At 45.1% G+C, this 22,882-nt stretch overlaps 1 protein-coding gene across 4 annotated transcripts in view; it reads left to right on the forward strand.

Annotated features, from left to right (window-relative positions):
- Positions 1-261: 261 nt before the first annotated feature.
- The window catches only part of ST6GALNAC6 (ST6 N-acetylgalactosaminide alpha-2,6-sialyltransferase 6), a 40,181-nt gene continuing 17,560 nt past the window's right edge, over positions 262-22,882 (forward strand). The window contains exons 1-3 of one of the 4 annotated variants that reach the window (XM_054998112.1): positions 262-501; positions 1,397-1,595; positions 19,239-19,302. In XM_054998112.1, the coding sequence (XP_054854087.1) occupies positions 19,288-19,302 (15 nt within the window). In that variant the 5' untranslated portion in view covers positions 262-501; positions 1,397-1,595; positions 19,239-19,287. Of the gene's footprint in view, positions 502-1,107; positions 1,165-1,396; positions 1,596-19,238; positions 19,303-22,882 lie in introns of those variants that run through there. The other 3 variants (XM_054998111.1, XM_054998114.1, XM_054998113.1) reach the window with 3 other exon arrangements.

Raw genomic sequence — 22,882 nt, forward strand, 5'->3', positions numbered from 1 at the left:
TAGTGGTTCAAAAGAGATCACCTCCATTTCATCATTCAACATTTCTATTTTGGCCCTACGTGACACCGCTCCCTCCCCCTCCCCGGACGTCGCTCTTCAGCTGCTGGTATGCCTGGCTCTTTTCCAGCTGTTTAGTAACAGCAGAAATGCGATTGGGGCACTAGGAGGGCGAGTGTCCCTCCCTCGCTTTCTGGGTGGGTTTTGTAGAGGGTAACCAAGGAGCATTAGGACCAAGAGGCTTGCAAAATTCAGAGTCTGGATCCCAGCGGTTGAACAGCTTCTTTTGGGATGTGCCAGGAAAGCCGGCCCCAGCATTAAAGGAAGCTGCGAATACCCTCTTGGCACTGCCTGCTAGAATCCGGGACTGGCTTGCTGTTATTGACAGATCTAAGGAGCTGGGCGTGCATTTGGGGAGCTGGAGAAGCCGGCTACAGCCCTGCTCTCTTCCCCTCTGGCTTCCACTAGCTTGGCTTCTCCAGGCTCGGACTGGCTGTCAAGCGGGTGAGTTTGCAACAAACAGGCCGTGGTTAGGAAAGCATTTTTTTTCGGTGTGATGACGGAGGATGTTGTGGGTCCCCAGACTCAGGTGACCTGCCCTGTTCCCCACCTAGTTAAGCTCTGGGAGGGAGGAGAGGTGTTGTGTGCGTGTGTATGTTTGCGTGTGCGTGTGCGCACTGTGGCCATTAAAAAGCAAATCTTTAAAGGGTGGAAGTGGGAGTGGAGAGAGAAGGACTTTGGGAGTGCATGGTGACCACCCAGTGGCGATGCCTCCAGCCAAGCCATAATATATCTAGCGATGCAGAAAGAAGGAGAATGCAGAGGGGGAAGGCATGCGGGGTCCTTTCTTGTGAAGTTTCAGGATGGCATGGATGAAGAAATTCTACAGTGTGCCTTTAGTTTCCTTTCCTGGCACATATTGGAGTATATAACATAGATCAGCTTCTTTGAGGGTATCCTCATCCAAAAAGCCCGTAGGAAACTGGCACGCAAATGAAAGGTGTTACGCGGTTGCTTGGCAGAACTGCTTTGGCTTGTCACATCCTGGATTCTTGTGCAGTTGGTGTGTTCAAGCTGTGAGAGCTGTTCTACTTTGACCTCCCCCCCCCCCGCCCATGAAGACGGCTGCTTGGGGAAATCCGGACATCGGATGGCTGCAAGGGGTGGGTATGTGTGTGTGTGTGTGTTGGGGGGGGGGAGGTGTTCCGAGCCTTAGCCTGCAAAGTCTGGTGTGTGCTTTTCTTTAGTTTTAACTAGATAAAGAACATTCCTCTCCCAAGTGACAGCTTGGCCCAAGAGAAGCTGAGGCTGTTTCAGTATTATTTCGACAGATGTAGTAGACAAACAGAGCCATCTGGGCTTTAGAAAAGCCATTTTCCTTTTTATTTCTTTTGCAAAGAGCAGGCCGGTGGAACGACACTTCTGGCTTTGGCTTTGATCTGTGGGCAATTATGTGATTAAAAAAAAGAGGAGCCCATAAAGTACAGCATGGAAGGGTGGTCCGGCAGCCGGGACTGGCACCATCTCCTGGCTCCCCATGAAGGAGAAGACCCCCCCACCACATGCTCCACACTGTCTACGTGAGCCATCCAAACCAGGTAAGGGAGATAAAACCGCCACTTGGCTTTTCCCATGGATGTTTTTGGGTGCATGAAAATTAAATCGTCTTGAGTTTCAGGTGTCTCAAGAGCAGAGGTACAACTGTATAGAATGCAAAATCTGTTTGAGTCCAGCTGTTTCTCTTCTGCTATCTCACATTAAAAACTTTTGTACCAGTGGCATAGACAGGCCTGCCATGTTTCCAGGCGAGACTTCCATGAAATCAGTGATTTTCTCACAACCAATTATAGCCTTTATGTCAAGCCTAAATGGCTCTATCTTTTTAGCACATGTGGACAGCTAGTTTTGGAAATATGTAATTTGGATAAAAGCAATTGTTCAAAAGCCTTTGTCATCATCTAATGATCTGCTTCCTTAAACTGATGGAAACTCCCTTAAGTTATGCCCCCTTAAACACTCTGCCAGTCAGAGTAGCTAAAAGAGGATTTTCTTCCAGATAAGGGTGATGGTGATCTTTAAAAATATGTATGAAGACAGGGAAATCTTCAGGAGGCACTTCTTTTTTTTTAAACCAGAAAATTTCCAGTTCTAAACTCAGACTTTCATTTTTTAAAAATCCTGGTTTGCAAAAAAACTATGTCCGTCGGGTAATGCAGTACTCCATGTGGAGTGGTGTACCTGTTGCCCCTAACCCCACCAGGACCTGGCTTCATGTGCGGCACAGATGAGGGAGGCCCCAGAAGTCCTTGTAAAATTCACAGGTGCAATATTAGCCTGTGTGAATGGGGGAGCTCTGTCCTTGGGTTTGTGAAAAATGCCAGATTTTCCACTTGGGGGTACACAGTTGCTTCAAAGACCTTTCTTATGCCAAGTCCGACCATCTCACTAAGTATTATTCTCTCCCTTAATTGGTAGTAGCTCTTCTAGGCCTGGGGTGGAAATCTTTCCCTGCCCAATTAATCTGAGATTCTGTTAACTCCAAGGGTTGAATTTGAGGCTCCCTGTGTGCAAAGCAACTGTGCTACCACTGAGTGAGTCTCTTCAAGGATGTGTTTGGGCTGCTTGGGATTTGAACCCATGTCAGGGGAGGCCCGAAGGAGAGGCTGTGGCTGCAGGCGTTGGTTATTCCCGTTCTGTTGATGGAGCTATAGTTAAGAAACTTCTGATAGCATGGGTGATAAGAGGGTGATATGGGAGACAGCCAGCTGAGCGCACGAGTCTCAACTTACGGGAGCAAATAAATCCATTCATCTAACTGCAGCTCTTGTTAAAGCCTCTTCCAGCTAAGGTCTCTTCTCGTCCTGCTCCCTGAGGTCCTTTTAATTGGAGGAAAGGACCATCGGACTTCAGATATTCTTCATTAGAGTTAGTATGATGTAGTGGTTAGAGTGTCAGGCTCTGGGAGACCCAGGTTCAAATCTCCACCCTGCCATGGAAACTTGTGGAGTGATCTTGGGCCAGTCACAGACTCTCAGCTTAACCTATCTTACAAGGTTTTTGTGAGGAAAAACGGGGGGAGAGGAGAAGTAAATCACTTTGGGTCCCCAATGGTGTATAAAAGAACTGTTAAATGAATAAATAAACTGGTGATCTGCAAGTTGCTGTAGTTTAGTGGTTAAGTGGTTGGGCTACAAATCAACACTCTGCTAGTTTGAATCCCACTACTGCCATGAGTTCTGTAGGTGGCCTTCAGTAAGCCACTCCTCTCAGCCCAGCTCCCAGCTGTATTGTGGGGATAATAATAATACTGACTTTGTTCACCATTCTGAGTGGGCACTAATCTGTCCAGAAGAGAGCCAGTTTGGTGCAGTTAAGAGTGTGGGACTCTAATCTGGAGAACTGGGTTTGATTCCCCACTCCTCCACTTGAAGCCAGCTGAGTGACCTTGAGTCAGTCACAGCTCTCTCAGAGCTCTCAGCCCCGCCCACCTCACAGGGTGATTGTTGTGGGGATAATAATGACATACTTTGTAAACCGCTCTGAGTGGACATTAATTTGTCCTGAAGGGCGGTATACTAATTAAATGTTATTATTATTAAGAGTGATATATAAGCTGCTGCTGCTGCTGTTGTAGTTGTTAAGGTCCGTGGGAAGCCCTGTGGAAAAATTGGGGGAAGGGGTTCCTGGGTTTTTTTCATAGGAGGAGTTCATTTTTTTCCATCAGAAAAACTGGAAATTCTGGAGAGTGCTGGAGATTCTTATGAAACATTTTCTCTTTGGAAATGAGTGAAAGACAAGGTTTTATTCATTCAAAACATGTATTATGAAGACTTTTATGTAAGACAGTCTGGAGCATTAGATAATTCCTGCATATAAACCATAGACATACCCAGCATATTTTCAAAGAGATGTTTATTAAGGGTGATGAATTTTGTCCACAATTAATATGTTACTTTGTGTTTGTGTGTGAGAGAGAGAGGGAGGGAGAGAGTGATGGTAATACACAATTAGTTTAATCTTTTTTGGTTTGTGTGCTGAATATGTTTTGTGGGATATAGAAGCACAGGAAGCTAAAGTAAGATCTTACCCTCTGCCCTAAAGTCTCGGGTTAATTTAATGTGAGGTGTGTATATATTTGGGGAGTGAGTTGTACATGTCCCTTGTGCAGTGCCCAGCCCACAGCTTAGGATGGATCTAGCATTCAGATAGGTTCCCCCCCTTTTTTTTACGGCGGTCGAAGAAGTGGTTTTGCTGGCCCAAGAGTGTGCTTTTACTATTCTGACTAGGCCATAGTTTGTTGCACGCCTTTTTTTCTGGGAAAAGCGGTGGTGGAACTCAAGACCGCACAATGATGTCACTTTGGGTCATCTGGAACAAGCAGGGAGTTTTTAAAAGTTTGAATTGCCCTCGGTGAAAATGGTCACATAGCCGGTAGCCCTGCCCCCTGATCTCCAGACAGAAGGGAGTTTAGATTGCCCTCCACGCCACTTGGCAATCTAAACTTCCCTCTGTCTGGAGATCAGGGGCGGGGCCACCGGCCATGTGACCATTTTTAAGAGGTGCCAGAACTCCGTTCCACCGCTGTTCCCATCAGTGGCTATTAGCCACAGGAGATAGATGGTATTCTCTTTGTGGGGAGGTGGTGCTCTGTTGTCTTGGTGCTGGAAGGAAGGCAGTGGGAGGGCTTCTGGTGTCCTGGCCTCACTGACAGTCCTTTAGATGGCACTGGATTTCTAGCCACTGTGTGTGACAGAATGTTGGACTGGATGGGCCACTGGCCTGATCCAACATGGCTTTGCTTATGTTCTTATGTCCCGCTGAAAAAAAGCCCTGGTTTGTTGCAATGCCCATTGTGATGGTGATGATACACCAAAGCAGGGAATTGCAAATTGAGAAGCAGATGTGATTTCCAGCAAGCAAGTGCCACTGTTGAAGCTGCCCCTTTGCACCTCATTTCCTGTTTCCCTCCTGCCCAGTTTTTATGCACTGCTCTTTCCAGCTCTGCCCTTAACTGCTTCCTCCAGTTCCGTTTCTTCCACTCACTTCCATTTGCTTTATTATTGTTGTTGTTTATTTATAATCTGCCTTACTCACTGATATCCAAGGCGGATTACATGCTGCAAGTGAATATAATATAATGAATAACTAGGACATTCACCAAGCAAAAATATAATATGATCAACAGTTGGGACGTTCTATGAAAACAGATACAACAGGGTATGGCAGCCACAATTTTGAAAACTAGCATAAAGCTGAACACATAGAAGTAACCTGTCTGAAAGTATAAGTAGTTAACATGGCATCTTTAGCATGCCTTCAGCCCTACCACATCTTGAACCCAGGAAAAACCTTTCCTGTTTCTTGAGCCCCTTTGTTCTTCTGCCTTCTCATCATCGCTTTCTTAAAACAACTGCCCAGCTCTCTCCTGCAGTTCATCCTACAATTTATATTTCTGTCCTAACCTTCCTCCATCCTTCTCCCCATCTCCTGCTCACCTAATGTAGGCCTGATATACAACTTGTGTCCCTCTGGTCTGTACAACTTCTCAGTGCAAGTGGAGTACTTGAATGTTCCTCTATACAAATCGATTCCCGGGAGACATAAAGCTAGCACATCAGGCTAAGATCAAACCTTTCTCTCTCTCTTAATAGTATTCTATGTGGAATCGTTTGGGCATGGGGTATAAAGGAGCATTCAGCCATGTAAACTCTCCCCCCCACACAATCTGATGTGGTACTGCCCAGATACAGGTTGCCTGCCTCGACGAGAACTGGGCCATTAACTTCAAAGTCTGATGTCGGATGATGTTATTTCTGTGGCCTGCTCGGCCCATCAGATATATTAAATAGGATATGTAAAGAATGCCTTGACCTCTTCTTCAGTAGGTCACACCTGAAGCTTTGGTGTCTTCTCGAGTCATAGGAGGTTCATATATCTGAGGGAGTCCACAGCCAATGGGGTAAAATGTCCAAAATATTGAAGCTGCTAAATTATACCTTCCCTCAGTTAGTTTGGATGTACCACTACACCACAGTGAACAAAAAAGTTGGAAGGAATTGGGAAGTGCACAGGACTCGGGAGTTAGTGGCAGAGGCACAGGATGGAGGCATACTTGTAAATGAAAGAAACAATGGGGAAGACTTTCTATTTCTCCTGTTCAATTTGCCCTACTTTCCATGCTCCTGCCCTGCATATCTCTGTTTGTAGCAATTAGAGGGTCTAATAGCACTACACAGCATTTAGGGCAGTATTATTATCCCCATATTTCGATTTGGAGGGGGTGGGTGGGCTGTGGCTGAGAGAATGGCTTGGCTAAGACCATCTGGTGGATTTGTGGCAAAGAGCTAAGGACTCTGGTGACTGCTCCCCGACAGTTTCAATGTAATAAGAAGATGCAAAGCCATTTCTCTGCCTGTTGCTCCGTTGTGAATGGTTGCAGCCAGGTCCTCGCTTGTCTGCAGTAACCAAAGGGCAGGGCTTTTTTCTGGGAAAAGAGGTGGTGGAGCGCAAGTGGAGGGCAAGTGAACAGGGAGGAATACACGGGAGTCTGTTCACTCGCCAGGCAAGTGTCCTTCGTCACTTGTAGCTTGGCTCTGAGATCTCTAACTCTGCTTTTAGAAGCAAGCAAACTGGATGCTACTTTTGAGAAGTAATGATAGGAAAGCGGAAGGGCTCGGTCTACTAAGCTGTTTTGCAGGAAGCTCCACATTTTGCTCTGACATGGAATCACAGCATATGCACGGAGCGCCTGTCTGCCCATGAGGTGACCTTGAACCCAAGAGGGCATAGAAAGTAGCCATTTGCTGGATAACTTCAGCCAGTGCCTTTCCTCGGCACAGAATTCGTCCTGGCCGATGATTTGCAACATTAATGATATTCACGTATCCGACCTGGGGGCTGCTGGGAGGTATCTCCAGTGTGTTAATGTCAGGCCTCATTTTCCAGCTGTGACCTTGCTTAGGTCATAAAACGGTGTGCCAGCTTGCCCAAACTGTACTCTGTCAGTTGCCACCCTTCCCCCTCCCTGGTGTGTCACTTAGCAAAGAACATTTTCCAATCACTCTGAGTGCAGTGCTAGGAGAAGTCTCTCTAATTAGGGCTTTAAAGAAGGCATTTGGATCTCTGCTATGTGACAGAGACGCCAGCTGCCGCACTGATCTCAGAAGGAAAAAAAACCGTGGATTTTTCATTGAGCCTAGCATTTTGTTTAATATAATAGCATTTGTATAGTATAGGGTTGAATCCACACGTCCCGACGTCTCGGTAAACGCAGGGCCGGATCAAGGGGGGCAGAGGGGTAGTCTGCCCCCAGCGCCACCAGGGAGGGGGTGCCAGGAGCAGCTGCCAGCTGCCAGGAGTGCGCGGGCTGCAGCGCGGGCAGCCTCCCAGCCCCCCGCGCTGCCTTTCGGCTCCCCCACAGGACGGGGGTGGCCGGCTTGCCACGCGCCTCCTGTCCTGCGGGGCAGGCAAAAGGGAGCGCAGGGGGCTGCGAGGCTGCCCGCGCCATTCGCCTGCCCCGCAGGACAGGGGGCAGCCAGCCGCCCCATCCTGCAGGGAGGCAAACGGCGTGGGCGGCTTCCCAGCCCCGCATGCTGCCTCCGCTGGTGCACCGCGCGGGTGGCATGCTCCGCCCTGCATGATGATGTCACATAAATGACGTCATCACGCAGCGCTGGGAGTGTGCGTGCTGGGAGCGTGCACAAGGGGTCGGAGTACAGTTACCCTGGGTGCCGGCAACCCTAGATCCAGCCCTGGGTAAATGTTTGCTAAACTTCTGGAAGTATAGCGTCTTTCTAGTGCGATTTTTGACTCATCGCACAATGAGTCAGAAATCGCACTAGAAAGACGCTATACTTCCGGAAGTTTGGGAATGTTTACTGCGACACCGGGACATGTGGATTTGCTCTTAGTGTAGAAAGGCAAAGACTACTGAAACCGTGTAATGCAATGCTGTGACATCATTTCCAGTCATGTACCCAGAAGTGATGTCATGACATTGTGCAACACTGTAGGAATTTCTCAAATCTCATCTGTTTTTACTCTTGCTGTTTACTGTTGCTCTTATCCTGGATGGGTCCTATAGTGGGAGTGGTTTTACTCTTTCTTCTCTGTTTTCCTCCTCATGGCTGCTCGGATGCTGGGAAGAATGCAGGGGTGAAGAGAAGGGCAGGAGGTTGCTGGAGTGGACAAAGATTTTACTTCTATCTCCAGCATGAGAAGCCCACATTTCAGAGATTCTCACCACTTACTTGTCCTCTAGTTCATCTTGTGGTGGTTGTTTCAGTGTGGGAACTACCAAACAATGACAAACCTCACCCGACCAATGGCTTTGCCCACTTTCCTGAAATATGGGGTGCCACATTGGAGGAATGGTTTTCAGAAAAGGCCCAGGTGCATGTCAAAGAGCCACATGTGGCTCCTGAATCACCGAGTATCACTGCACTAGAGGAAAACATCATTAGTGGAATATATACATAGGATCCAACCCAATAATAATTTTTTTTACAGCCTTGCAAATTTTTAACATCTTTAAATCTTTATGCCTTGGCTTTTAACATTTGCTCTGTTTTAAATTGTTGCTGTTCATTATTTTAGTGCTGATTAATTTCAATTTTGTTGCTGCTTTTCCTGCTTTATTTTAATTACTGCTTGCGTTCTACTGTTGTCCTAAGATTGCTCAGGAATTTATTGTTGTTACTGCTGCCGTAGAGTAAATGATGTCTATTTTACTGCTGCTTTTTCAATATGTTTCTATTTTATGCTGGTATTTTAAATTGCATTCTTTAATTTTAAGCCTCATCAAGCACCTTTGGCAGCTAAAGCAGGAGAAAAATTATTAAACTAAATAAATTATAACCAAACTGTATTTTTGCAGTGAAGAATATTAAATATACCAGACACTATCAATGATAGAAATAAGCATTCATTATAATATTGTGGGTGAGATTTGTTTCAAAATATATAGACCATATATTTACCGTAAGTACCAATATTTCTGAATTCCTGCTTACCGTAGCACACAGCCAGTGTATTCCTATGCAGAGTTACTCTGGTCTAAGCCAAGAGGTTTAAATAGGATTGCACTTGTAAATCAAATACTGAAAATGTTACATCAGCAAATTAGATCAAATGATACGCTACTAAGGCACCTAGCCTCTTGTTATAACTCTATACAACCAGAATCAGTTTTAGAAAATGAGTCACGTATATGTTGTTAGGATAAAATTACAATTGCAGGCAAAACAATTAAGTCTAATAGGTGGGCCCATTTTTATTCACAGACTAGAATTGTGTGCTACAATGTACTTTGTGATTCATTAAACAAGGACTGCTGGAAAGGACAAAAACCCGTTTTTCTGCTACAGTAATCACGCCTACTTATTGCTGAATGGCATTGAAAAATGCCAACTTTTCTTGCTAAGCCTGTCAGTGTGCAACAGATAGCTCAGAAAGCAATCCTAAGTAGATCTGAGAAGGGTCCTGAGTAGGTTTGTTCAGTGGGGCCTATTTACAAGGAAGTGGTATTAGGATCGCACTGTTGGTATGTGAAAGGAATCTATTACATTTGTATCCTGCGCTTGCTTTAGTGAGCTGAGGGCAGCATTCATGATTTTCCCCACCCCATTTATCCTCACAACTAACTTGTGAGCAATATTCGGGTCCATAGCACCTTAAAGACCAACTAGGTTTCCAGAGTATGAGCTTTCAAGATTGGTCTTTAAGGTGCTACTGGACTGTTCTTCTACTATAGACTACCCACCTGAAACTAACTTGTGAGGTAGTCTCTGGACAGAGAAGAGCAGGGCTTTTTTTCAGCTGGAATGCGGTGGAACGGAGTTCCGGAACCTCTTGAAAATGGTCACATGGCCGGTGGCCCCACCCCCTGATCTCCAGACAGAGGGGAGTTTAGATTGCCCTCTGTGCCACTCAGTGGGATGCCCTCAGAGAAAATGGTCACATGTCTGGTATACTAGTCTGGTCACGTGTGGTATACTATAGGAGAATCAGATCTTAGAGTATCCACACTCTGCAGCCGCTCTAGAACTTGTGTTTCTCCTAGACTCTATGGCAAAGCAGAGCCAACTTTCTGGGAGTTACTTAATTTCCCCCCCCCCCAAAGATGCTTGGAAGCTATGATTCTCAAAATGGTGTTTCAAATAGGGTTGCCAGGCCCCTTAAGCCCCCCGGTGGTAGACTGAGATGCTAGCACTTACCCTTCACTGGCTTTGGAGTTCTCCCAGCATGAGTGATGATGTCACTTCCAGGAAGTGACATCATCATGTGGGTCAAAGAGTGGCCTGGGAGTGCGAGCACGTTCCCCAAAGGGCTGAATCGCCCCCTGCGGGCCCTATTTGGCCCAAAATGGGCCTATTGCAGGGCGTGGGGGCATGCGGCGCTGCCCAGGGGTGCACCTGCACTGCCAGGGGGGGCCCCTGGGGGGCATGCCCCCCCGCTGGCCAGGTAAGTGGGGGCGGGGGTAGGAGGTGGGAGCAGGGGATCCCCCGCTTCTGGCGGGAGAATTGCAAGCCTAGTTTCAAAGCAGGTCTGCAGTCTTTTTGTGGGGAAACCTTTCCCCTGCTTTTCCCCCAAAAGCAAACCACAACTACAGCCTCATATTATAATAACTTGCCCTGCAAGGGGGATAATATACAGGCCGTCGTCACACGGGCTTTTATTTAGCGCTAAAATGGCGCTATTTCCCGGCAAACACCCACCTTATTCCAACACTGTAGCGATTTTCTCTCTTCTGCTTTGTGCTTGATAGTCGCGCTATTTTGTGCCTCAGTGTGAATGCCTCACATCGATGTATTTCGCCTCGCAACGTCCTATGCCGTCCCTTCAATCCCAGAATCCATTTCTTCCTGCGACTCCCCTTTTTTATTTTATTATGTCCTTATAATGCCATAACGACATAACACAATGCAAACTTTCTGCTGAAGTAAAAATGACTCAATCACCATGGCAGAGTCTTCAGCGATGGGGATCACCTCAGACAGGGAGTTTTCTGCCGGCAAAGGGCTATTTATATAATTTCAAAGTTGGTAAAACAGAAGGATCGTGATGTTTTGCTCTAACGGAATGTTTATATGCTGTTATTCCGTTATAGCGGAATTAAACGCCAGAAAAATAAAAAAAAGGGGGGGAGGAGCTACTTCTGCGCGGTTAGAGAGAACAGAACAGAGTGCTTCGGTGTGGACAGCTGGTGGCGCGAAGAGCCGTTAGGTGACCCAAAGAAACGTTACTGTGCCGATAGCAGGTAGGACGCTATATGCTGTAAATTTAATGGAAGAGATGTCCGTGTGCCGACGGCCACAGTTTCCCTGTAAGAGGCGAATAGCAGCTTTGATCCAGGAAGAAAGAGTCAGTAGCAAGAATCGGCCCGGTCACAAAGTGTGCACTTACTGCTGCTCTCCACACAATGATGTCACTTCCAGCAGTGACATCATAATGGTAAGTACCTGCGCCTTCCCTTCCTTTCCAACTTCCCAATGGTTGCTGGGGGACCTGGCAACCCTAATTGCTATAAAGTTATAGGATCGAATGTGATTAAGTCGCCAATTTAAAAGTGACAAGAGAGGAAATATTGTTGAACTAAAACTAAGAAGAAACTTGACTCTTGTCCAGCAGGTTACTTTGTAGTAAAGGAATACGCTTTACACTAAGAATTCATTTGTGGCTTTTGATGAAGCTGTGAGCCTTGCGAAACGGGACAATTTAGCCAGGCGAACCCGTTGCCAATCTCCTGCCGGGAGCAGCCGGAGAGAGTGGGCGCTCCCCCATCCTTTTGATTTTGACCCTCGGCATTTATGAATAAAGCTTTGGATTGCAGCAGCGGTCTTTTGGCGTGTCCTTAGTGTGCCTTTGCTTTGGAGTTTGGGACCGTTCCCCCTGTCCTTTGCCAATTTAAAAGGAACAAAAGCCACATTGACAGGGAGAAGAAATGGCTGCTGTGGGGAAAGTGGTTGTTGTGTGGCTGGAACTGGGAAAATCTGAACTTTCCCACCCACATGGCAGCCATCTAGGCTTTGCTGTGATCTCTCCCATGTACCATGATGCCATGTGGAAGCAGGAAAAAATTCCACTTCCCTGAACTTGGAGCAAATAACCCATGTTGGAACGTCCAGTATTTATCGGCCTTTGATCTTCAGTTCGATAGTATGACTTCAGTTTCTGCAAGCCACACTGGTGTATTTCCAGTTCCCACAGGCCTATTCCTGGCTGCATTTCTTTTTCAGACCCCTTTCTCCCATCCTTTTTCCCCCTCTCCCCTTCCTGCCTTGTCAGAAAAAGCACTCGTGTCTTAGGTCAGAGTCAAGTCCTGTTGGATGATGCAGTCCCTCAGAATTTCATTTCAGGGATTTGAACCTGGGGTTCTTCTTTAACCCTCTAACCCCTATTCCGTACTGTCTCTAGAGAAACCTCTGGACTGCAGATTAACCATTTTCCTGATCCACAACCCTTTTGATCAAATGACTGTGTGCTATAGCCACAAAACTTCCCCCTGCCGCCCCATCTTTGGCTTTTCAGTGAGCATTACTTTCCCGGTAATGCACAGAGTCTACTCAAATCTGATTTGCCTAACAGCCCTGTCCTTGGAGTTTGCCAGGCTGCCAGATATATCTCTGTTAATAGGATTTGGGTTCCAGGAAGATTCAATCCCTTCAGAGGAATCGAGCAGATCCTGCCTTGAGATGGCATTGATGAGTTTACAGGCTTTGAGCTGCTATCTATTTGAGGGGATTTCTTGGGGATTTTGTTGCTGTTTTAAAATGTATTTATTTCGAAAAGGTATAGGCCATGTCTTCAGAGATCTGCTCATGGTGGTTTACAAAATAAAACAGAGATATAAAAATAAAATCATTCAAAGTAACATTGCATTAGTAACATGGAAGGTGTGTGACCAGAGGATTTTTTGAGCACATGATATAAAATTGCAGCTGTTACTACATTGCTGAGAGGGGCCAGATGTCTTTCAGTTGTAGGGTTTCATCTACATCAAGAGTCAGCAACCTTTTACAATTAAAGAACCAATCGGAGTCACAGTGAAACTGGGTTCAGTTGGGCTGGGAGGGGAGGGTGGAATCCCTCCCGCTATTCTCTTGGCTCCGTGTTTATCCCACCAGTCTACCTTAACTCAAAGGTTTCGTTTTCTTTTAAAAACAGCCATATTGGATTTTGTACTGAGCCACATTTAGCTCTAGAGCCATAGGCTACAGACCCCTGATGTAATAAGAACAATTTCAGGTGAGGGTTGTTGTTTTCATGCTGTGCTTATCGCTTTCTGGGAGCACTGTTAGAAACAGAATCCTGGGCTAAAAGGGCCATTGATCTGGTGGATGTTGATGTTTCAGCTGCAAATGTGCAAACACGTCCCATGTTTCTGACCTCTTTAGCTCAAATGGTTTCCCTAAAGAATCTTGGGAGCTGAAATTCAGCCAAAGGTGTAGATTGTTAGCATCCATCACCTGCCTACAGTTCCCAGGGAAGTGAGAATGGCTGCTAAACCAGTTTGAGCCTGTAACCTGTGAGTGAAGAGAGAATTCTTGATCTAGGAGCTCCAAAACATAATGTATGTTTGTTTTTCATTCAGCGTGCAACCACAGCACAGAGAAAAGGAGGGCTTTAAGCCTCCTCCCCACCATTTTCCTGATCCAGAATGGCCCTGCTCAGCGGCTGTAAAGGCAGTATACAGAGTGCCCGTGTGTTTCCTCTGGCAAGTCGCATAGCAGCACCACAGAGACAGTTCAGGTCAGGAAAACGGCACAGGGAGAGACGCTTAAACCTCGCTTTCTCCTATGTTGTGGTCCCATTCTGTTGCAAAAATAGCAAGGTTCGTCACCTGGTGCTTTGACCAATGATTACACCAAGACTTGGAGAACTTTGAAGAGGAAAAGATTTTATTCCAGGAATAAAGGGGTACAGAGTTTCAAGCCAGTAAAAACACTCTGAGCCCCCCCCCCCAAATGACAGGGAGGATCTTTTTATACCCCTTGTTCCATTTTGAGACAGACCACCTTCTTGCTGAGACAAAAAGATCCATCCTCTTTTTTCAGCTCTAAGTGAAACTTTCCCATGTTATCTAGCTGGTTTCAACCAGTAGTTCTTTACTGCTTCTGCACTTGCTGGCCAAGCATTTCTCTGTACAGTTAACACTCAAGGCCATGCAAAAGTAGCTTTGTATCTCAAGCTGGTGAGAAAAAATGGCTGTGCTTTTGCTCACAATTCCAAATCAGGATGTTGCACAACTATTATTTTTTTTTAATGCTTTGGAGCGCTGATTGTCCTGGTGTTGTGTCTGTTTCACCTCTCGATTGGTATAATGCATGTGCATGTGCCATCAAGTCGCAACCTACTTATGACAGCCCCAGCAAGGAGCTGTCAAGGCAGGTGAGAAGCAGAGGTGGTTTGGTATTGTTTGCCCATCCATGTACTGACCCTGCTTAGCTTCTGAGAGAGATCAGGCTATACCATGCCACCTTCCCTCCAGTGATTGGTATATTGTCTGGGGTGAAGTTGCACATCATCTTTGTTTGGGAAGATTCATTTGGGTAAACTTTTGCTGGATAACCAAGTATCAATGATGACAGACCATATTTTGGAACTAGGAATAGCTGCTCTTGCACCCTAGCAATAGCACAAGCTCACTGCCTGTGCACCCTCTGCTAGGCCTATCTCATTGGAAGGGTGCTGGACTACAACTGGGGTTAAGTTCCAACTCAGCTATGAAGGTCCCTGGATGACTTTGAACCAGTGTTTCTGCCTCACCTACTTCACAGGTAGGGTTGCCAACTCCAGGTTAGGAAATTCCTGGATATTTGTGGGTGAAGTCTGGGGAGCTTGGGGGTTTGGGGAGGGGAGGGACCTCGGTGGAATATAATGCCATAGAGTTGAAAGCAGCCATTTTCTCCAGGGGAACTCATCTCTGTCACTCAAAGATCAGTCAGAATTCTGGGTATCTCAAGCCACCACCTGGTTTGTTTGCAGTGAGGATAAAACAGAGAAGAACAAACCAGGGCCGCTGCCCTGAGCTTCTTGGAGGAAAGTGTAATACATAATAGAATGGAGAATTACCTCTGGCATTCCTTGATTCAGCTGCTGCCTGCCGCCCACAGCTCATGAGGCTAGGCTTTGAACAAGCATTCTCCATTCCTCTCCCTGTTTCGACACTAATTCCAAAATCCCACCAAAAAAATAAATTATGACTGCTAGTGATAGCCAGTAACTTACTTCACTAAACCCACTAAGCCACCGAGTTGGCAGCACTGTATAGGCTCAGAGTGGCTGAAAGGAAAACTGAGGCCTGTTCGGCCTAGTTCTGGGATGCAACAGTAACTGAGCTGGGACAGGCTCTATCTTCTTGACTAGGCCTCAGGTCGTGGCGGAGTGAACGTCCCTGGGCTGCCCTGTTCTGTCGACACAGCCTTTCCCCACTCAGGTAGGTAATTTCATGTCTCTGCATGTCTTTGTAGAGTGGAGCTTCCAAAACCAAGGAAAAATATATTTGAAGAAGCAGCACTGACAAAACGCCTCAAACTTGGGGTGACGTGAAGTGCAACCATTTTCTTAAATCAGCAAAGGATTTTATGCCAGAAAACTGACCTGAGAAACTATTTTAAATATTTTCATCTTTTTTTTTGCCTACCAAAGAGTTTGCTTCCAGCTTAATTTCCACTTCACTCTTTAGGATCATACAGAATGTTGATAAAAGCTTTTAAAGTATTGCTATATTAAATTCTAATGCCAGATAGCATTCCCCCCCCCCCTTGGAAAACTATATGTGTATTTAGGCTGTTGTTTCTTCAGCTGTGGGGAAAAACTGGGAAGAACTTTCAGCCCCCTAGACTGTGGCAGTGTAATCCTATGCTAGGGTTGCCAGCCTCCAGGTAGTGGCTGGAGATCTCTTGGAATTACAACTGGTCTCCAGGCCACAGAGATCAGTCCACCTGGAGAAAATGGCTACTTTGGGGGGTGGACTCTATGGAATTATGCCATGCTGAGGTCCTTTCCCTCCCCAGACCCCACTTTCTCCAGGTTTCACCCCCCAGATCTCCAGGAATTTCCCAACTTGGAGCTGACAACCCTATCCTATGCTGAGTTACTTCTGTAGTCTAGACCCATGGGTTTAGACTGGAATAACCCCCTGGAAGCTCGCCGAGCACCAACCATTTGGGCAGGCTTTTAGTCCACACGGTAATTTTTCCTCATCACCTTTTAATTCTTTTACTCGCGTTAAAATTGCTTTGTCTATCCTAATGGCTTCTGTTTGAGTGTTTCTTGCATTGGGGTCTATGGAAATTTAAGGGGGGGGTGTCCGCAGGAGTGCTTAATCACATGTCCTTTGGGTTGCCAGGTTCAGGCTGGGAAATTCCTGGAGATTTTGGGGGTGGAGCCTGGAGAGGGTGGGGTTTGGGGAGGGGAAGGGGCCTCAGTGGAGTATAGCATAGGATTACACTGCCACCGTCTAGGGGGCTGAAAGTTCTTCCCAATTCTTCCCCACAGGAGATCTCCAACTACCACCTGGAGGCTGGCAATTCTCGGCCGCCTAGAGATTTCCTAGAATTACAACTGATCTCCAGACTGCACTCATGAGTTGCCAGGAGAAAACAGCAGCTTTGGAGGGAGGAATGTGTGGCATTATACTCCAGTGAGGTTCCTCCCCCAACCTCCCACACTCCCTTGGCTCCAGCCCCAAATCTCCTGACTCTGAGTTGGCAACCCTACCTTTGTAAGCACAGAGGGCGAAACCCTTCCTGTGTCTGTTCGGCTAACTTGAAAACTGAACCCACAGGAATCAACTTCCCCCTCTGTCGAAGGACAGGAGCTCTTAGAGCAACTGCTGCCTGTAGTCGTCCAATTTCTAGATCAACCAGAGAACAATACCATGTAGAAGCGGAAGAAAACATGCTGCACGTAGGCGTGCCAAGATGCAGCAAGAGCCCATGTGTTACTTGACATGTAATAGCGAATGCCAATTTTCAATTATATCAGAAGTTCGGGTTTTGTGTGATGTTCATTTCTTTCTGTTTCTGGCAGCAGCCCTGAAAGGTTTTCCATACCTCTTCCCGTTCGGTTCTGCTGGCTTCTAACTAGAACTTGCTAACCAGTAAGGAAGAATCTTGTCTCCTTCACGACGCTCTTTCCAGTTGAGGGCTGAGATTGACTGGACAGTGAGTTTTTGGCTTGTGGTTCTAAGGGAATTGGCTAGGCTACCCCTCCTCGCCCCGGGCCTGACCCTGTAGACCACCATACAAACAATATCATTTTTCTCAACTTTACTTTTAAAGTGTAGCTGATAAGAGTATATATCAGTACATTGTTCTGAAGATATTAGAAGATGCCTTTCTCAGGCCCATGCAGCTTGATGCATGAAAGAGGGCTGTCTATGCCAGCAAGAAAATAGTGAGGAGTAGGGTTGCCAGGTCCAGGTAGGGAAATTCCTGGAGATTTTGGGGGTAGAGCTTGGAGAGGGTGGGGTTTGGGAAGGAAGGGGGCTCTGCAGGGTATAATGCCATAGAGCCCACCCTTAAAAGTTGCCATTTTCTCCAGGGGAACTGATTTATGTTGGCTGGAGTTCAATTGTAATTCCTGGAGATCTCCAGCTACCACCTGGAGGTTGGCAACCTTAGTGGGGAACCATGAACATTTTAAATCAAAACCCTGGTGTGCAGGTTGTTACAGATTGAAAACCACGGCTATTTTGGACTATTTTGCTTGACTGGTGGATTTATTGTTTTTATAACCTTACCCTGACTGCTTGTTTTTATGGACCCTTTGCTGTTTTACTGTTTTTTTTCTGTTGCTAGTTTGGGTTGTTTGTTGTAGATGGACTGCTCTTTCAGTGTTTTAATTTGTACTGCTTGTTTTATACGGTTTTAGTTCTGTTGAAAGTTGCCTTGGCAGATTTTTTTTTTCCTGGAAAGATGGCATATAAATAAAAAGGCTTGAGTGAAAATGCATCGTCATCAACCCTCTGATGCTTTGCACCCAGAAGGACCCAGTTTCGGTCCCCAGCGTCTCCACCGGAAAAGATCTCAACTTGCAAAGCTAGTGTAAAAAAAACTACCCCGTTAGATCCTGGAGAACTTTTGCTGGTCAAGGTGGGCAGAGCAGACCTAAATGGACCGATGGCCTGGCTTGGTATAAGGCAACTTAAGAGGGTGATCCCAAGTAGGTGTATTCAGACCATACTCAACTCCAATGGTGATTACTCCTAGGAAACTGTTCTTAGGAGGGTAAACTCTTCAAATGTTTATATTGCTGCATTCTTTTCACTTAAAACCAAACACACAAACGCATTCTGATGAAAAAGCGCGGTGTTCTGTCTGTGCACGGTGACTCATTGACATGCGCAAATTATCGCTTGGTGCTTGCAATCAGATCATAAAACATGCATTTGAATCTGTCCTTCACCTGTCTGGCTCACTTCTATTACCTGATGGATAAACAAGGTGAGATGCTGGGAGTTCTGTATATAGTGCTCCCAAATACGTGATTTTTCAAATCGCAGCTGTACAGGACCGTAATTTGGATCAGAAGCATGGTGTGCAGGGGTGGAGTGGTTAAGACTTCTCCCCTAATATACACACACGGTATTTTCCTAGCCTGAAAAACCCCCACAAAGCTGCTATTTGCCCACATGTCTCCTTTGTTCTTTTAAAAAACTGCTTGGGAGCCCTGCAGCTTGGTTTGTCCCTGAAGCTTGCTGCTGGACAAGCAATTTTCCTATGACTGTCTTTCCCTCTTTTTCTGCCAATCCACTGGGTCATTACGGACTGCCACAATTAGTGATAAGATGTGGGATGCTGCAATATGATTTCCTTCCCTCAAATCTTCTGGTTATTTTAGTAAATTATGAAGTTATTTTAATTTAATTGTCTGGTTTGTCTTGGCCTTTTTTCAGAAGCTGTCCTCGTGGGTTTGGGATACAGGTATAAAACGGGGGCTTGGAACCCAGGCACAAATAAGTTTCTATCTATTGATTATATGCCACTTTTCTCCCCAAATGGGGACCCAAAGCAGCTTATGACATAATTCTTCCCTCTTTCATTTTATCCTCACAACAACTCTGTGAGGTAGGTTAGGCTGAGAGAGAGCAATGGCTCAAGGTCACTCAGTGAGCTTCTGTGGCAGAGTGGGGATTCAAACCTGGCTCTCCCAGGTCCTGGGGCAACACTCTCATGACTACAGCATGCTGGGACCATTGCACTCCAAGGTAACCCTATCCCTTTGAATTTTTGCAGGTGCTCAAGTCACACTGATCAAGGCGACAACTTAAAGCTGGGCAGCAATATGGAAAACAATGCGGTAAGACATGCTGGGGGAGCTCCCCCCAACCCTCTGGGCTTGAGTTGTAATTAGCTGTATCTTTCCAAGCTTTCTTGATGAGGATCCAGCATTTTCTAAGCATTCTCTCCTGCCCCGTTAACGATGTGCAAATGTTGATGAGACTAGCCACATGTGCGTGATTCATGCTGCATCTTGGGAATTGTGGTCCAGTGCTGTCATATGTCCAAGGAATTGGGCAAATCCGAAATAGTATTGAGTGTGCTATGTGCCATCAAGTCGCTTCTGACTTACGGCAATCTTATGAATTAACGACCTCCAAAACATTCAATCGTTGACAGTCTTGCTCAGGTCTTGCAAGCTGAAGACCATGACTTCCTTTATTGAGTCAATCTTTCTCATGTTATGTCTTCCTCTTTTCCTACTGCCTTCAACTTTTCCTAGCATTACTGTCTTTTCCAGTGAGTCTTGTCTTCTCATGATGTGACCACAAAGTACAGTCATTCTAGCTTCTAGGGAAGCTTGATTTGATCTGGAACCCCGCTTATTTGTCTTTTTATTGGTCCGCAGTATCTGTAAAACTCTTCTCTAAAACCAAATTTCAAACGAATCAATTTTTTTTCTTTCTTCACTATCCAACTTTCACATCCATACATAGTAATGGGGAATATCATAGCATGAATTATCTTGATCTTAGTCTCCAGGAACACTTCCTTACACTTAAGGATCTTTCATAGCTGCACTTCCAAGTCTCAATCTCTTTCTGAACTCTTGGTTGCAGTCTCCCTTTTGGTAGATGATTGAGCTAAGGAATAGAAAATCATTAACAATTTACATTTCTTCATTGTCGTTCCTCAGTAGTCATTACTTTTGCCTTCTTGATGTTCAGCTGTAATCCTGCTTTGCCACTTTAGTCTTTATTATATTCTGCCAGTAAGGTGGTATTATCTGCATATCTCAAATTGTAAATGTGCCTTTCACCTTCATCTAAATCTAATCCAGCTTTCCTTATGATACGTTCATATAAATTGAACAGATAGGGAGATAAAATACATCCTTGTCTAACACATTTGCCAATTGGAAACCATTCTCTCCATATTCTGTCCTAACTGGTAGCCTCTTGTCCAAAGTACAGGTTACACATCAAAATAATCACATATTGTGGCACACTCATATCTTTTAAAACCATCCATAGTTTTTCATGATCCACACAGTCAAAAGCTTTGTTATAATCTATAAAATACAAACTTTAACAAAAATTCTCCAGTAAGATCCAGTAACCATTGTAAATTTGCAATATGATCTCTAGCGCTTCTTCTTTTTCTGAAACCAGTTTGATCATCTGGCATTTCTTATTTCATATATGATAAGAGACTTTGTTGTAAAATTTTAAACATCACTTTGCTTGGATGGGAGATTAATGCAGTGGTCCAGTTGTTGTTTAAATCTTCGACATCTTTTTTGGAGTTTGAGTGTAGACTGAGCATTTCTAGTCTGTATTGTTTTCCATATTTGTGGGCATATTCTTGTTAAGATTTTGATGAACTTGGTTTCTGTAGTTTGAGGTCGTATTAAGCAAGTTGTGATGCATTCAGTCCTAAAACTCTTAGCCTGACAAGGTTTTTAAGAAGGTTTCACATGTTAGCAAATAACAACTAAAGGATTATTAGCGAAGCAGCTATAATCCAGGAAGTAGTAAGAATACATCCCTGTTTCACACCAGTCAAAAAATTGTAGCAATGTTGCTAATAAAGACATGAACTAATACCTTTCAAACTCACTTGGAAGTCTGGTTTCTACTAAGGTTGCTTTTTTTAACTCTTTAATTTTGAAATTTTGATAGGAGAAGGGTATAGTTTTATAAGTTAAGAGCAATATTCTATCGGTTTTAGATAAAAAAACCCCTTGGAGTTGTTCTTTTCAAGCATAAGAAAATTCTCTAATTCAGTTGTCTTATGGTTTAGTGCTTTTTTCGTAATAGGTTGGTTAAAGAGGTGATTAATTTGAAAATACTGAAACCATGGAACCTTGTTATATAATTTTGTTTCAATTTGTTGCTTGGAAAAGGGAATTCTATTTTTTGATATATCAACCAGCCAAGTTAAATTTTCTGATTTCCAGATGCTAAAGGATTCCCGGTCCATGGTTGGTTCAAACCAGTTTTGACCCGTAAAGCAAGAGAGGGGAAATATAGAAAGTGCCAATTTAGACCTATTTCTATCCCATACCTTCAGAGTAGATTGTAAAAAGTTATTATTTTTTTTAACATTTGGTGACCGCTTTCTACTAAGGTTTCTTATTGGAAAGGAAAGTAGGTGGGAGCACCTGTTCCAACCAATGATAGATCCTGTTCCAGGAATGGGACGATCTCTCATTTCATGTGACAACTTCAGAAGTTTTCTGACTCAGGGGCAAGGAATAGGTAAACAAAGACAAAGACCATTCTTAAAGAGCAAGGACAATCCACCAAGTTCTTTTGTTATTGGGTCTTGGGGAGGGATGTACACAGCAGAGCTCTTTGCAGAAGGCTTCTAGAAATACTTGATGAGAACTCAGTTTGTGCTAAAATGCTTAGTGGATTATAATCCATCATCTTGTTCTCTCTTCCCCACTGAAGATTTGGTAAGTGGTGTTTTATGTATCTGCTTGGGGCTATGCACATGGAGTCCCAGCCAGGTACTGAGCCTTGCATTAGGACAAATTGCCTAAGTGAAATCATCGCTTAGCTGAGATTTGAATGGGAGGTTCCTAGCTCCAAGATTGCTTTTAGCTAATAAGCAATTACATTACACTGCACCATATTCCAATGCAGCTCCCCTTTGCCCATTCTGGAGAAAAAGTCCTTTTAATTTTCTCCAGTGCTTATATCTGTCCGGCCTTTTATGCACATAATTCATTTCAGTAGCACAGCTCTTAAAGAACACGCAGAGAAAATGGCCTTCAGTTCAATTATACATAGTGGCCCCTCCTACTGAAGTTCTACCTCCCACCAGCGCTTTGCTAAGAGCAAGTGTGGCCAGATTTCATGCCTAGCTTGCATTTTTATCTCCAGTGCTTTGTACTTTCCATTTGTGGATTAATTATTTATTGCTCTGATTCTGGGTAAACCTGACTATGCCTCTGCTGGAACTGGAAGAGACAGAAAAAGCAGCCACTGGGAAGTGGAAAAGCTAGAGAAGTACAAATGGCTCAACCTGTGCTAAAATCCAGAGAAACAAATGCTTTTGTAATTTTAAAACAACAGTCATGTGCTTCATCCCCACCTCCTACGGCTTTAAATTCACTCACAGAAGTTAGTAAAATGTGATAGGTTCCGTTTGTGGGCTGGTAGCTTTGGCAACCTTGTCTGCTAGGCTTGCCTGACTTCATTATGTCATCAGCAGGGCTTTTTTTCAGCTGGAACGCGGTGGAACGGAGTTCTGGCACCTCTTGAAAATGGTCACATGGCCAGTGGCCCCGCCCCTGATCTCCAGAAAGAGGGGAGTTTAGGTTGCCCTCTGCGCTGTGGCGCAATCTGGCCTGCACTGTGGCGCAATCTTGCCAACGCCGTGGGCAATCTAAACTCCTCTCTGTCTGGAGGGGGCGGGGCCACCGGCCGTGT

This window comes from Eublepharis macularius, chromosome 14, assembly GCF_028583425.1.
Source record: "Eublepharis macularius isolate TG4126 chromosome 14, MPM_Emac_v1.0, whole genome shotgun sequence".
Lineage (NCBI taxonomy): Eukaryota > Metazoa > Chordata > Lepidosauria > Squamata > Eublepharidae > Eublepharis > Eublepharis macularius.